We start from the raw sequence: 12,994 nt of genomic DNA on the forward strand, positions 1-12,994 counted from the left end.
CGGTACAAAAATACCTTCCTAAAGATTAGGTGAGATTACGTATGGTTATTTGAATAAGCCAAAGCACTCAGAGAGGATCTTCTTAAGGATAGTGATGCCTTCGCGGAGGGCTTTCCTAAGAAAATTGTCTCGCATTCACGTTATACATGGAAAAAACCACGAAAACGAATCATGTTGAGCTGGATTCAAACCTTGCACGAACTCCCACCATCCAACAATCTTTTAACCGTTCGGCCTTGGTAAAACTTGTTAAGAATTAAATTTGCATAGAAACTACATAAGGTTAAATGTAATTATCTACAAGCCACGGGTGTTTAAATACACGCGATCTCCCGTTATTTAGATGAACATGGATCTTCTCTTGCTATCTGGAAGTATAACGAATTTTGTACATATGTTAATAATTTTTTGTCAAATTCTGTGTAATGTTGTAGTATTTTTTGTACAGTGTAACACTAAATACCTCAAGAAAAGAAGCTTCGCCGGAAAAATAAGATAACAGGACATGTATGTTTAACACTGAGATAAATTGGCAAGATATCGTCAAACAAGCGATGTGTTTGGCGACTAATTTTTGTCACCTAATTTGGCGAGAAATCTCCAGAAGTCGCCAAAATTGGCGACATTTTGGTTCGGTTCCATTATAGGTATAATTGGTACTGCTCTTGAATAACTGTAATTATTCCTTATATATAACTGCAACCATATACGGCCTTTATATGTACCTTTAACCGCAATGCCTCCAGCAACTTCGAGAAATGGAAGGTGCTATATATTGCTGTACTTTGGAACAACTATACACTGAAGTGACAAAAGTCATGGGATAGCAATATGCAAATATACAGATGGCAGTAGTATCGCGTAGAAAATGTATAAATACGAAGTGCTTTGGCAAGGGTTTCATTTGTGTTCAAGTTGTTCATGTGAAGAGGCTCTGACATGATTATGGCCGCACGACGAGAATTAACAGACTTTGAACGCGGAATGGTAGTTGGAGCTAGACGCATGGGTCATTCCATTTCGGATATCGTTAGGGAATTCAACATTCCGAGATCCACAGTGTCAAGAGTGTGCCGAGAGTATCTAATTTCAGGCATAACATCCCACCATGGACAGCGCAGTGGCCGACCACTTGCACTTAACGACCCAGACTAGCGACGTCTGCGTAGAGTTGTGAATGTTCACAAACAAGCAACACTGCGTCAAATAACCGCAGAAATCAATGTGGGACGTGTCCGATAGGACAGTGCGGCGAAATTTGTCTTCCTTGGGCTATGCCAGCAGAAGACCGACTCGAGTCCCTTTACTGACAGCACGACATCGCCTGCAGCGACTCTCGTGGGCTCGTGAGCATATCGGTTGGTCCCTAAACAAATGGAAAACCGTGGCTTGGTCAGATGAGTCACGATTTCAGTTGGTAAGAGCTGATGGTAGGGTTCGAGTGTGGCGCAGACCCCACGAAGCCATGGACCCAAGTTGTCAACAAGGCACTGTTCAAGCTGGTGGTGGTTCCATAATGGTCTGGGCTGTTTTTACATGGCATGGACTCGGTCCTCTTGTGCAACTGAACCGATCATTGACTGGAAATGGATACCTTCAGCTACTTGGAGATCACTTACAGCCATTCATGGACTTCACGTATTCAAACAACGATGGGATTTTTATGGATGACAATGCGTCATGTCACCGGGCCACAATTGTTCGCGATTGGTTAGAAGAACATTCTGGACAATTCCAGCGAATGATCTGGCCACCTAGATCGCCCGACATGAATCCCATCGAACATTTATGGGACATCATCGAGAGGTCAGTTCGTCCCCAAAACCCTGCACCGTCAACAACGTCTATAGAGGCAGCATGGCTCAATATACCCTCAGGGGAATTCCAACGACTTGTTGAGTCCATGCCACGTCGAGTTGCTGCACTTCGCCGGGCAAAAGGAGGACCGAAAAAATATTAGGATGTATCCCATGCCTTTTGTCACTTCAGTGTATTAGACCAGAGAGAGCATCAGCTCTCAGTTTTTAGATCAGAGTTGAATTCGCAGTATTGAGAGATTTCCCTGCGAGCTTTGCTCTTTAGATGTACTTGTTTTGAGTTACGTTTAACTTTCCTAATAGTTTGACGTGGTAACTACTGATTATGCTCTGTCATACTGGGAAGAATACTACGAGTACTTTTGTGGACGGTTTCAGACCTATGAAATGTTTCTTTTCGGAAAATAAATTTTATCATTTTATCCAATTTAATCATCGGTTTCTGTGTGCATTCAGTCCATCATGAACCCATATGCAAGCAACAATACTACGTATATACGCATGTGGAATGCGAAAATTCTTTACATTTCCCTCCACTTAAGAAGCGAGGCCCGTAATTCAATCAACCAACCCAGGTGGCAAGGAGCTATCGTCAAGATGTTTTAGTTCTAACGCCGCTGTAAAGAGTATTAGAAGGTTAAGGGAGTGAGAAAGGTGAAAAATATACTGATCTTTCTTCGGGATTCGAATCAGGGATCTTTGAGTGCTAGCTAGACCGGTTACCACAAGAAGGCTTGGTTTTTATTATTTTTACAGTAAAATAACTGGAACGTTCAGAAAATCTCAATATTAAAGGAAAATGTACTAAGAATCTACCCCTTGTTCCACATGATTACTTGTGTAGTTGTGGCCTTAAAAAGTGATGTTCAGTTTCGATTTTATTTATTTTTCAAAAATACTGGTCACTTTTAGAGATGGATATCAATGACATTACTGTTGTTGTTTAATGGATTATGGCAAAGCATGCAAATGTCGCTTAGGAAGTATGCCTTTGCGGAAGACATTTTAATGAAAAATGGCTGGCATTCGCGTTACACGAGGATAAACGCAAAAATGGCCATACAACCAAACTTCCACAGGCTTTGAACCTGATTTATACTATCACTTTCCGTCGTTTTTATCAGCTGGCCAGTAGTGGGTATGTCGTATTTGAAAAAAAATCTGATGTGTACACCACATGACTTCCTTGTACGGAATATTAAATTATACGCATTTTTACTTGCATTTCATTTAAACTTATTAGATTGAATTAAACCTACTTCGCCGACAGCGCATAAACCACAATAGAATAAATGCATTCTTTAAAATTCACTTTGTTTACCATAGCGACACTCTGGCGCTAGGTTTACTTAACAGTATTATATTTCGTTCATATTATAACTCAGAATGCATAAAATTTATATCATTTAAAGAATTATCTAATCGTTGTCACACGTTCTATTCAAATAATATAATAAACCTAGACTGATGTATAAAAGAAATTAAGCAAACAAAACAAAAAAGAAACAGTTTTTCACAGACGATTGAGTATTTCTCATTCAATTAATTCACTTTTCACTTCGCGACAAGGCAAAAATACATAAAAACTCAAAATATCTGTATTAAAAATTACGAAGTAAATCTTAAACGCTTATTTCCTCGAAAAAATTCCAGAAAGCATTAAGCATGATTTAATTCGCAATAATAAATGAAGGCGTTATCTTTGGTGTTGCGAAGCTGAGTTTCTCTAGATTGGCAACAAATCCACTAGTCTCCTGTTTCAAATGTCAACATCAATGGCCGCCATTAAAAACAGGCTTAGCGGCAATTAAAACAACTTTAAAATTGCTGATAATTCTAAAAATGGCTGGCACACAGATTTACTAAAGGCATAAAATCCTTAACCGGAAGATAAAAACAACATAATTCAATCATTTTTAAAGCTAAAAATGTACAATTTAAAAGCATATAAGAGTAAAGAAACTGAGATCACTGAGCCGGGTAATAGAGTGGATATATATATAAATATATTTATATACGTTTGGTGCGGCCGATTGCAACCAAAATACTAGGTGCACATCTACATGTTATAGCAGTCCTATATACAAAATTTCGACGTTCTGAGACTAATCGTTTTGGAGTTATGCGAGATACGTACGTACGCACGTACGTACATACGTTCATACAGACGGCACGAAAAATTTTCTTCACAATGAATTTTAAAGCAGTTTTATAATTTCTTTGAAGGAAAAGAGTCTTTTATTCTGTCCATATGTACAGATATCACGCAAAAACATCGTTAAATTGCATTCGATAGCGGTCAAAATGGATATTTTCGTTGAAATATGCTGCCTGAAACTTTTCGCGATTACAATACTTCCTTTTTACTTCGTACAAGGAAGTAAAAAGTGACTTTTATGAAATATCTGCAAGATACAAATTTTCAGATTTAAACTTAAGTAACTATTTCCAGCATTCGTCATTTAGGTTCATTTTCATCAAAAGAAATCCACTATATCTACAGTTCTCTTTGTAGTCCGAAGCTCATAAAATCCAAGAAGTTGAAAAATTACGTTTTTCTATTTTAAGCAATCTCCCTTAGCAAGCGAGATAAACCGAATTTCGGAAAATATGTTCGATTTTAGCACATAACTTGGGAAGACCGAAGCTGATATGAGCTATAAAATGTGTCCAAAGAAAATTGTATAATGATAAAAAACTGCGATCTAAAAATTCAAGGTATCGGGGAGAGGAAAGATTTACTTTTTAGCATCAGGAGGTCGATTAACTTTGAAAAGCACTTTTTGTCCGAATCACTTTTCAAACACCAAATATTATCACCATGTATTACTTTTTAAGAAATTAAACGATGAAGAATCTGTGCGTGCGTGTGTTTCTCGCATTGTGGAAAAATGCTGCCATCTAGAGCCAGCAGATTTTGAATACGCATAATCTTTCCCTCTAATATGTTCATCTGAAAACCCGAATGAAAATTACTAATTTTTTTTTTATTTATTTCATATTTTGTACAAATTAAAGAATTTTGGATTAACAAACTTTGAAAGTGGCAATACAGTTAGAATTAAATAATTTTTATCTCAAGTTCGCGAGACTGTTGCCATTCCAAAAAGTATAAGATCTTTCAATTGTAATTAATAAACTCGGCTATTTGAAAGCATTGTGTTGCCGCTTAAATTCGTGTTTTTATTTTGCTGTAATAATTTCTCTTACATGTGTGTTTCTCTTGTAGGACAGCGGCGGAGCGACATGGTATCCGCCATGCAGCTCGAGACAGTATCAGGTGAGATGGAGGAGCTTGAACTCGAGGCACACCATATACTTCTCAATGATGTAAGTATCGCCTCTTTTATGACGTTCATTTGAATTTTAAAGCTGACTACTAACTCAGAAAGATCCCTCTAATCCTCTTGTCTGTATCAAACTGTATAATTGAATTAATATAGTGTAATTTTATTCACCATTTTTCAATATCCCATCGAATTCAACAACCAAATTTATGTGCCATCATGTCCATTGTAATATGTTTTCAAGCATTTCGTATGTAATCTAATTCAGATTCTTCCTTTTGTCCATTCGTTGGTTTGTCTCGTCTGAACCTTTGACCTAAGTATAACAGTGGCAAATGTTTTTCCAACATTTGGAAATGTTTCTTCAAGACACCGACATATTGATTTGTATTTTCTCCAAGCTCTTTCATGCATCCTACAGATGAATTCCTTTTGTGATCAATCACAAGATTTGATCATGGCATACTAATGGCTTTCAAACAAAGTACAGCGCATCCAGTACTTTCCTACATTCCTTTCATAAACTTTTCTAATTTAATGTAATATAAAGACTGATAATTGCCAGCTAAATAAAGAAATAGTAAGTATTTTATATAATATGTCCTCGTGTTAAACAAATAATTTTATATATCTCGCCAGTACTATGTAAAAGTATTTCCAGGGTTCCAGATAAAACCGAGTCATAGGCTTCCAATTCTGCTGTTTTCACTTGGCCGTTGATTGGTTGGTTTGTCTCTTCTGGAAACGTAACCCTTGACCTTGATATGACAACCTTGACCTTGACCTTGATATGACAGTTTTAAATTCTTCTCAACGAATAAATTGACGTTTCAATACCCCACATAATTTCTTAGTCCGATATTTAGTTTATGAAAGTTGGGCATAATATCTCAGTGACTTCCAAAGACTGGAACTACATCAAGACAAAGCTACAAGTAATATACAGTGAATGGACAAAAATATGGAAATACCTTGTGAAATGCATGTTTGAAAAGAAAGATTGATTTTAATGAAATATGTAGGTGGCACTGGCGTTTTTGACTACTGACGCCACCTATACAACTTCGTAAATGTGCTAAACAGTTCAGTTTTTGTCGGAGTACTGTTATGTGAGGTTGTCATTGCATTATGTCAGAGTTAACAGACTTCGAAGGTGGGCAAATTGTTGGAGCCCGTATGGTAGGTGCTTCCGTAAGCAAGGTAGCCGAGGTGTTTAGTGTTTCAAGAGGTACTGTATCGAAGATTTATTCCGCATATTTGAAAATCGGAAAAAAATCATCTGCTAAATCACAGCGCGGACGAAAGTGTGTCCTGAGTGATCCTGACAGACGATCATTAAGGGCAATTGTGACGAAAAATAAGAAGACCACAGCTTCAAAAGTTACTGCTAAAATGAAATGAATGAAATATGTGTTACCGAACCCTGTGAGTACCAAAACAATTAGAAGGGAGCTTCATAAACAGGGAATTACTGGCCGTGCTGCAATTGAGAAGCCACTCATCAGTGATGCTAATGCCCGCAACAGGAAAAGGTGGTGTTTAAGTCATAAAGCCTGGACTATAGAGCAGTGGAAGCGAGTAATATGGTCTGACGAGTCTTCTTTCACATTGTTTCCCACTTCTGGCCGAGTTTACGTCTGGAGAACGCCATCTCAAGCCTATAATACAGACTGCTTGTTGCCAAGAGTGAAACATGGCGGGGGTTCTGTTATGGTTTGGGCAGCCATATCGTGGTTCTCTGCTAGCCCAATGATAATTGTGTCAGGGCACATGACTTCCAAGACTTATGTGAACATTTTGGCCGATCAAGTTCATCCCATGGTACAAACTTTGTTCCAGAATTGTGATGGTGTCTTCCAAGACAACAAAGCCCCTGTTCACACAGCTCACATAGTCCAGGACTGGTTTTCTGAGCACGAGTATGAGTTGTCCCATCTCCCCTGGCCACCACAGTCACCAGACCTGAATATTATCGAACCTTTGTGGTCTACATTGGAACGGTAGTGCGTTCTCGTTATCCACCGCCAACATCGTTATCTGAACTTGCCACCGTTTTGCAGGAAGAATGGTATAATATTCCCTTGGCAAACATACAGGAACTGTATTTATCCATTCCGAGAAGACTGCAAGCTGTTTTGGATGCCAACGGGTTTCCTACACAATATTAAACAAAGAAACATGTTTTTTTAAAGGTGTTTCTATATTTTTGTCCAACCCCTGTATTTCGAGAAGTACCAATGCATTTCTTGGAAAGAATTAATACTGATGCAGGTATTGCATATATATGTTTTCAATATATTCCTGCGAAATTCCCTGGCATTTCATATTTGGAATATTGTGTCTTTAGTCTCTTAAAAAGAACTTCTAAGCGCATACCCACCATGATTGCTGGAAAGTAGTGGAAGAGGAATGAAATCAATACAGTCAGATACAGTGAACTTCTTGTAATGAACATCTTTAAAAGTGACTAGTATTTCCCAAGACATAAATAAACGCCAGTGCTGAGTATCACTTGTCTGATATGACGGCCTTCAGAGTAATGCAAAATCACCTGCAACCGTGTAATCACCTTAGAAATGGTTCACTGTAATTTTCATTTCCTGGTAACATGATTTTTACGTACGCAAAGATAAGTTCTTAAAAGTTATTACGTCTCCATATCTAAGTCTTCCATTTCGGGAGATCGCGATTTGTTTAGGGTTGACTCATTAAATGTCTTCTTAAATGTTGCTAACAGAACTGGGTTAACTCTTTAAATGTCTTCTTAAATGTTGCTGACAGAACTGGGTTAACTCTTTAAATGTCTTCTTAAATGTTGCTAACAGAACTGAGTTAACTCTTTAAATGTCTTCTTAAATGTTGCTGACAGAACTGGGTTAACTCTTTAAATGTCTTCTTAAATGTTGCTGACAGAACTAAGTTCTGTTAAAAGCGGTAGACGAATCTAACAGTTGACTTCTTGATTTTTCAGATTAAAACTCCCTGCCGAATGGGAAGGAATTATGTGTAAGGCATTAAATAATTTGCATTAGTTGAAGCCATGATACTATGTAGAAATTCACATCAGCTAACTTTTAGGTTCATTAGTGCAGTGTAACTTGCTGATTCAGGTTGAAAAGCTCATGGATTCAAGTCGCAGCTGAAATACAGACTTTATAATTTCTTAAATGGAGGAAAATGAAATATAAATGTTGATTTTACTTGTGTCCTATTCCAGGAAAGAAGGCTAAAAACATCTTTAAAATATAGTATTAACAGCTGAGAACAAAGAACGTGAAGATAATAAGAACTACTGGAAGACGATGTCGTGCCTCCCAATAATGTTTCTTTAAGTCGTACGCAGAACAGTACTTTTAACAGGATGATGCCTATCCAGTAATTCACAGTACGTGCTTAAAGTGAATAAAACCGAATTCACAAAAATTTGTAAAGGAAAAAGATACATATTGAGGCCTTCTAAGAATCTAAAGAGCGCTACATACTTTGTACAAGGTAAGGAACCAATGAAATGAGGCAACACTTTTCCCAGGGTTGAAATTTTTATTGATGGAGCAAAAATTGATTACATCTTGAAGTGAAAAGTTCTTTGTCATAAGAACTTGATTGTGACAAAAAGTTGTAGAGACATTAGTAAATATTTTTTGGAAGCAGGAATCATAAAAACTGAGCAACGCCTTTGTCGGGAGTCGAACAACTGACCACTGAAATACGCGACCAGAGTGCAGACCACCACACCACGAAGGCAAGCTAAAATGGCTGGGGAAATACCTTATATACTCCCCCTTTTAAAGGGCGACTGGGGTTTTAGGGGGTTACAGCCGAAAACATCGCGGAGAAAACAACGCAACGCGAAAACGTCGTGCTACAAAACATCGTGGGAGAAAACATCGCACTTCTAAAACATCGTGGTACAAAACATCGTCGTCGAAAATAAAGCGGTTCAAAAACTTCGCAGTTTGAAAACATCGTCGTCGAAAATATCGTGGTAAAAAATAAAGTATCTACAAATCATCGCATGACGATAACATCGTAGACATGCTTTTTTCAGTCTTTAATAACTGTAAATAGATATTCCCATAATAATTTGTGAGCGCAAGATGTAAAGATGGATAATTTTTACTTTCACATTTTTTTATTAACTAATAAATTTTTGCTGAAAAAGTAAGAAGCAATCTCAAGCATAGAAAATTAAATGCAACTTATAGATTATACTTTTTATGAAAAATTACCAGTAAAAACTTTATAAAAAAATGATTTATTTATGGTCTTTGTTAATTATGTCGGTTTAAAATTCTATTAAGTGCTATAAGTTGCATTAATTTTCTATGCTTATGTTTCCTTCTTATTTTCTCAGCAAAAATTTATTAGTTAATATAAAATATGAAAAACAAATTATCCTTCTTTCTATCCTGCGCTCACAAATTATTATGGGAATATCTATTTACAGTTATTAAAGTCTGAAAAAAGCATGTCTGCGATGTTATCGTCACGCGATGATTTGTAGATACTTTATTTTTTACCACGATATTTTCGACGACGATGTTTTCAAACTGCGAAGTTTTTGAACCGCTTTATTTTCGACGACGATGTTTTGTACCACGATGTTTTAGAAGTGCGATGTTTTCTCTTTGCGATGTTTTCTCCCACGATGTTTTGTAGCACGACGTTTTCGCGTTGCGTTGTTTTCTCCGCGACGTTTTCGTCCGCGATGTTATCGGCGGATACCGTTTTAGGGTGCCCAATCGACAGATCTTGGGTGTGGAGAATCATCATCCACTACTTCGGGCGCCACTGTAGAGACATTAGAATATTTAGAAGCCGGAGAGATGAAAAATGAGCAATGGCCTCGTTGGGAATCGAACCACGATACGCGTCAAGTGTGCAGACCACTACACTACGAACGCATGCTAAGAAGGCGAGAGAAATACCTTATGAGGTGTTACAATAATGCCAAGTTGTATCATCTAAGTACAGTTCGTTGCAAGCAGGTCTGCTTTGTTCCCAGTTTCACAGTGTTTGAGGATCAATTGGCGAGCAACCTGTTTGCAGCCTCTTCATATTTATGGATTCAATTTTTTTATTCAAAAATTTCAAATAATTTTAGTGTTTTAGTATTAATTCAAATAATTTTAATTTCCAGGATTAATTTCCAGCAGCTTTAAATCCAAAAGTAAAATTTCTGCTAAACATTAAATATTTAGACTAGAAGAGAAACACGCTAATGTGACAATCAAAATCGTAAAAGCGACCTTGTATTTAGCGTAGGTATAATGAAACACTCAATCGATTTCGAGAGCAGCTAAAGGACCCTCCTCATCAGGAGAAAGAAATACCTAGAAAGAAGAAAATAAAGGAGAAGGAGTCAGAGAAACACGTGGTCCTTATCAGGTGTGCACGTGGTTATAACTAGATTTTTAATCAGAGTTGCACAGGCCGCCTACTTTTACTGAGCCAGGCTATCTGATCGAGCATGAAAAATTAGTTAAAATAGTAAGTAAATAGTACGGCAAAATAGGGAGCGCTTCCTATTTTAACTTCGCTAATTTTTCATGCTCGATCAGATAGCCTGGCTCAGTAAAAGTAGGCGGCCAGTGCAACTCTGATTAAAAATCTAGTTATAACCACATGCAGTGCTGATAAGGACCACGTGTTTCTCTGACTCCTTCTCCTTTATTTTCTTCTTTCTAGGTATTTCTTTCTCCTGATGAGGAGGGACCTTTAGCTACCCTCGAAATCGATTGAGTGTTTCATTATACCTACGCTAAATACAAGGTTGTTTTTACGATTTTGATTAAATATTTGTTCGAGAGCAGCGTGGAGGGCCTTCCTTCACCAACCGAAAAGTTATTTTAAAATATACTCACGATTTTGAAATCTATGAATAAAAGTAGTAGAGTCAATTTCTTGCCTATTATTATTATACTTTACTTCAATATTATAGTTCTTATTTTAGCGGAGTTGCAAACATTCTTTATGTATTTCATTCTGAGAATTTCTAAACATCTCTCCGTCGTTATCTCACAAAGTATGAATCTTAACCTGTTTCTCTTCTGAGTTAGATGAAAAGTCTTGTAACATTTAGTAACTATAAGTTTTACTAACGCAATGTTATTTAATTTACGTGCTTGCTTTCCGCCTTATTTCGCCACGATGTTTGCTCATTCTATAATTTATATTAAATTGAGTGGAAAGCAGTTTTACTATTAAGTTAGAAGAATTATGTTTAACTGTGTGTGAGTGTTGGGCCTTCCCGCCGCAAGTGCTGTGACGTCTAAAGTTTGGTCTCTGCTAGCAATTCCAACGCTGCTTTTAAATTAAATATTATACAACAAGGATAGATTGATGTGCAGTCAGTTGAATCGCTTGAAGCTCTGTCGCCATCTGGTCGAAGCTTTTAGCTCTCGTTAGTAGCAGATTATATCGTTCGAATTTATAGGAATTTTAAGGTAGCTTGTGCTTAAGCCATTAATCCGTTTTCGGTCAATTCTTCCCTCTTTAAGAGGGAATTGTCTACATAGTTTAAAAATAAAAGTGTCCCCTATTATAGAGCAGCATTGAAAGTACTCAATAATCAGTTGTGAACGCTGCTTACTATGCTGCGGAATATGAACTTAGCCAGCCTTTCCTTTCAAATAAAGGAAATAAGGAACTCAAAAAATTCCTATCCGTGGACTCCAGAGAATTTTCGTGAGGACTCTAAAATTCTAGTTGGGGAATCTCCGGCGATCATAATTCTCTTGTTTCTTGTCTTCTACCCATTTCGCTTCAGAAAGAAAAATATTGCTTGTCCGAGTCAATTTTGAAAAATCCTTTTTAAGCTTTAGGATTTGGAAGAAAAATGTGATATGCTACTTTCCTCTCTATCTGCAATTTATTACTGACTCGAGAGAAATGCTAAAACTAATAATCCTCAAAACAATACGAAAAAATCTGATGTGTACACCACATGACTTCCTTGTATTGGAATATTAAATTATACGCATTTTTTCTTGCATTTCATTTAAACTTATTGGATTGAATTAAACCTACTTCCCCGAAAGCGCATAAACCACAATAGAATAAATGCATTCTTTAAAATTCACTTTGTTTACCATAGCGACACTCTGGCGCTAGGTTCACTTAACAGTATTATATTTCGTTCATATTATAACTCAGAATGCATAAAATTTATATCATTTAAAGAATTATCTAATCGTTGTCACACGTTCTATTCAAATAATATAATAAACCTAGACCGATGTATAAAAGAAATTAAGCAAACAAAACAAAAAAGAAACAGTTTTTCACAGACGATTGAGTATTTCTCATTTAATTAATTCAGTTCTCACTTCTCGAGAAGGCAAAAATACATAAAAACTCAAAATATCTATATTGAAAATTACGAAGTAAATCTGAAACACTTATTTCCTCGAAAACATTCCAGAAAGAATTAAGCATGATTTAATTGGCAATAATAAATGAATGCGTTATCTTTGTTGTTGCGAAGCTAAGTTTCTCTAGATCGGCAAAAAATCCACTAGTCTCCTGTTTCAAATGTAAACATCAATGGCCGCCATTAAAAACAGGCTTAGCGGCAATTAAACAACTTTAAAATTGCTGATAATTCTAAAAATATTGCACACAGATTTACTAAAGTCATATAATCCTTAACCGGAAGATAAAAACAACATAATTCAATTATTTTTAAAGCAAAAAATGTACAATTTACAAACATATAAGAGTAAAGAAACTGAGATCACTGAGCCGGGTAACAGAGTGGATATATATATATAAATATATTTATATACGTTTGGTCCGGCCGATTGCAACCAAAATACGAGGTGCACATCTACATGTTATAGCAGTCCTATATACAAAATTTCAACGTTCTGAGGCTACTCGTTTTTGAGT

At 36.6% G+C, this 12,994-nt stretch overlaps 1 protein-coding gene across 3 annotated transcripts in view; it reads left to right on the plus strand.

Moving 5' to 3' along the window:
- Window positions 1-12,994, plus strand: part of stet (rhomboid serine protease stem cell tumor) — a 555,200-nt gene that overhangs the window by 260,665 nt on the left and 281,541 nt on the right. For all 3 annotated transcript variants that reach the window (XM_085816564.1, XM_085816563.1, XM_085816565.1), the window contains one exon: window positions 5,047-5,147. In XM_085816564.1, the coding sequence (XP_085672690.1) occupies window positions 5,064-5,147 (84 nt within the window). In that variant the 5' untranslated portion in view covers window positions 5,047-5,063. The remainder of the gene's footprint in view (window positions 1-5,046; window positions 5,148-12,994) is intronic.

Source organism: Stegodyphus dumicola, chromosome 5, assembly GCF_044657685.1.
Source record: "Stegodyphus dumicola isolate Sdum_Otavi_A_Nest chromosome 5, ASM4465768v1".
In the NCBI taxonomy this organism is placed as follows: Eukaryota; Metazoa; Arthropoda; class Arachnida; order Araneae; family Eresidae; genus Stegodyphus; species Stegodyphus dumicola.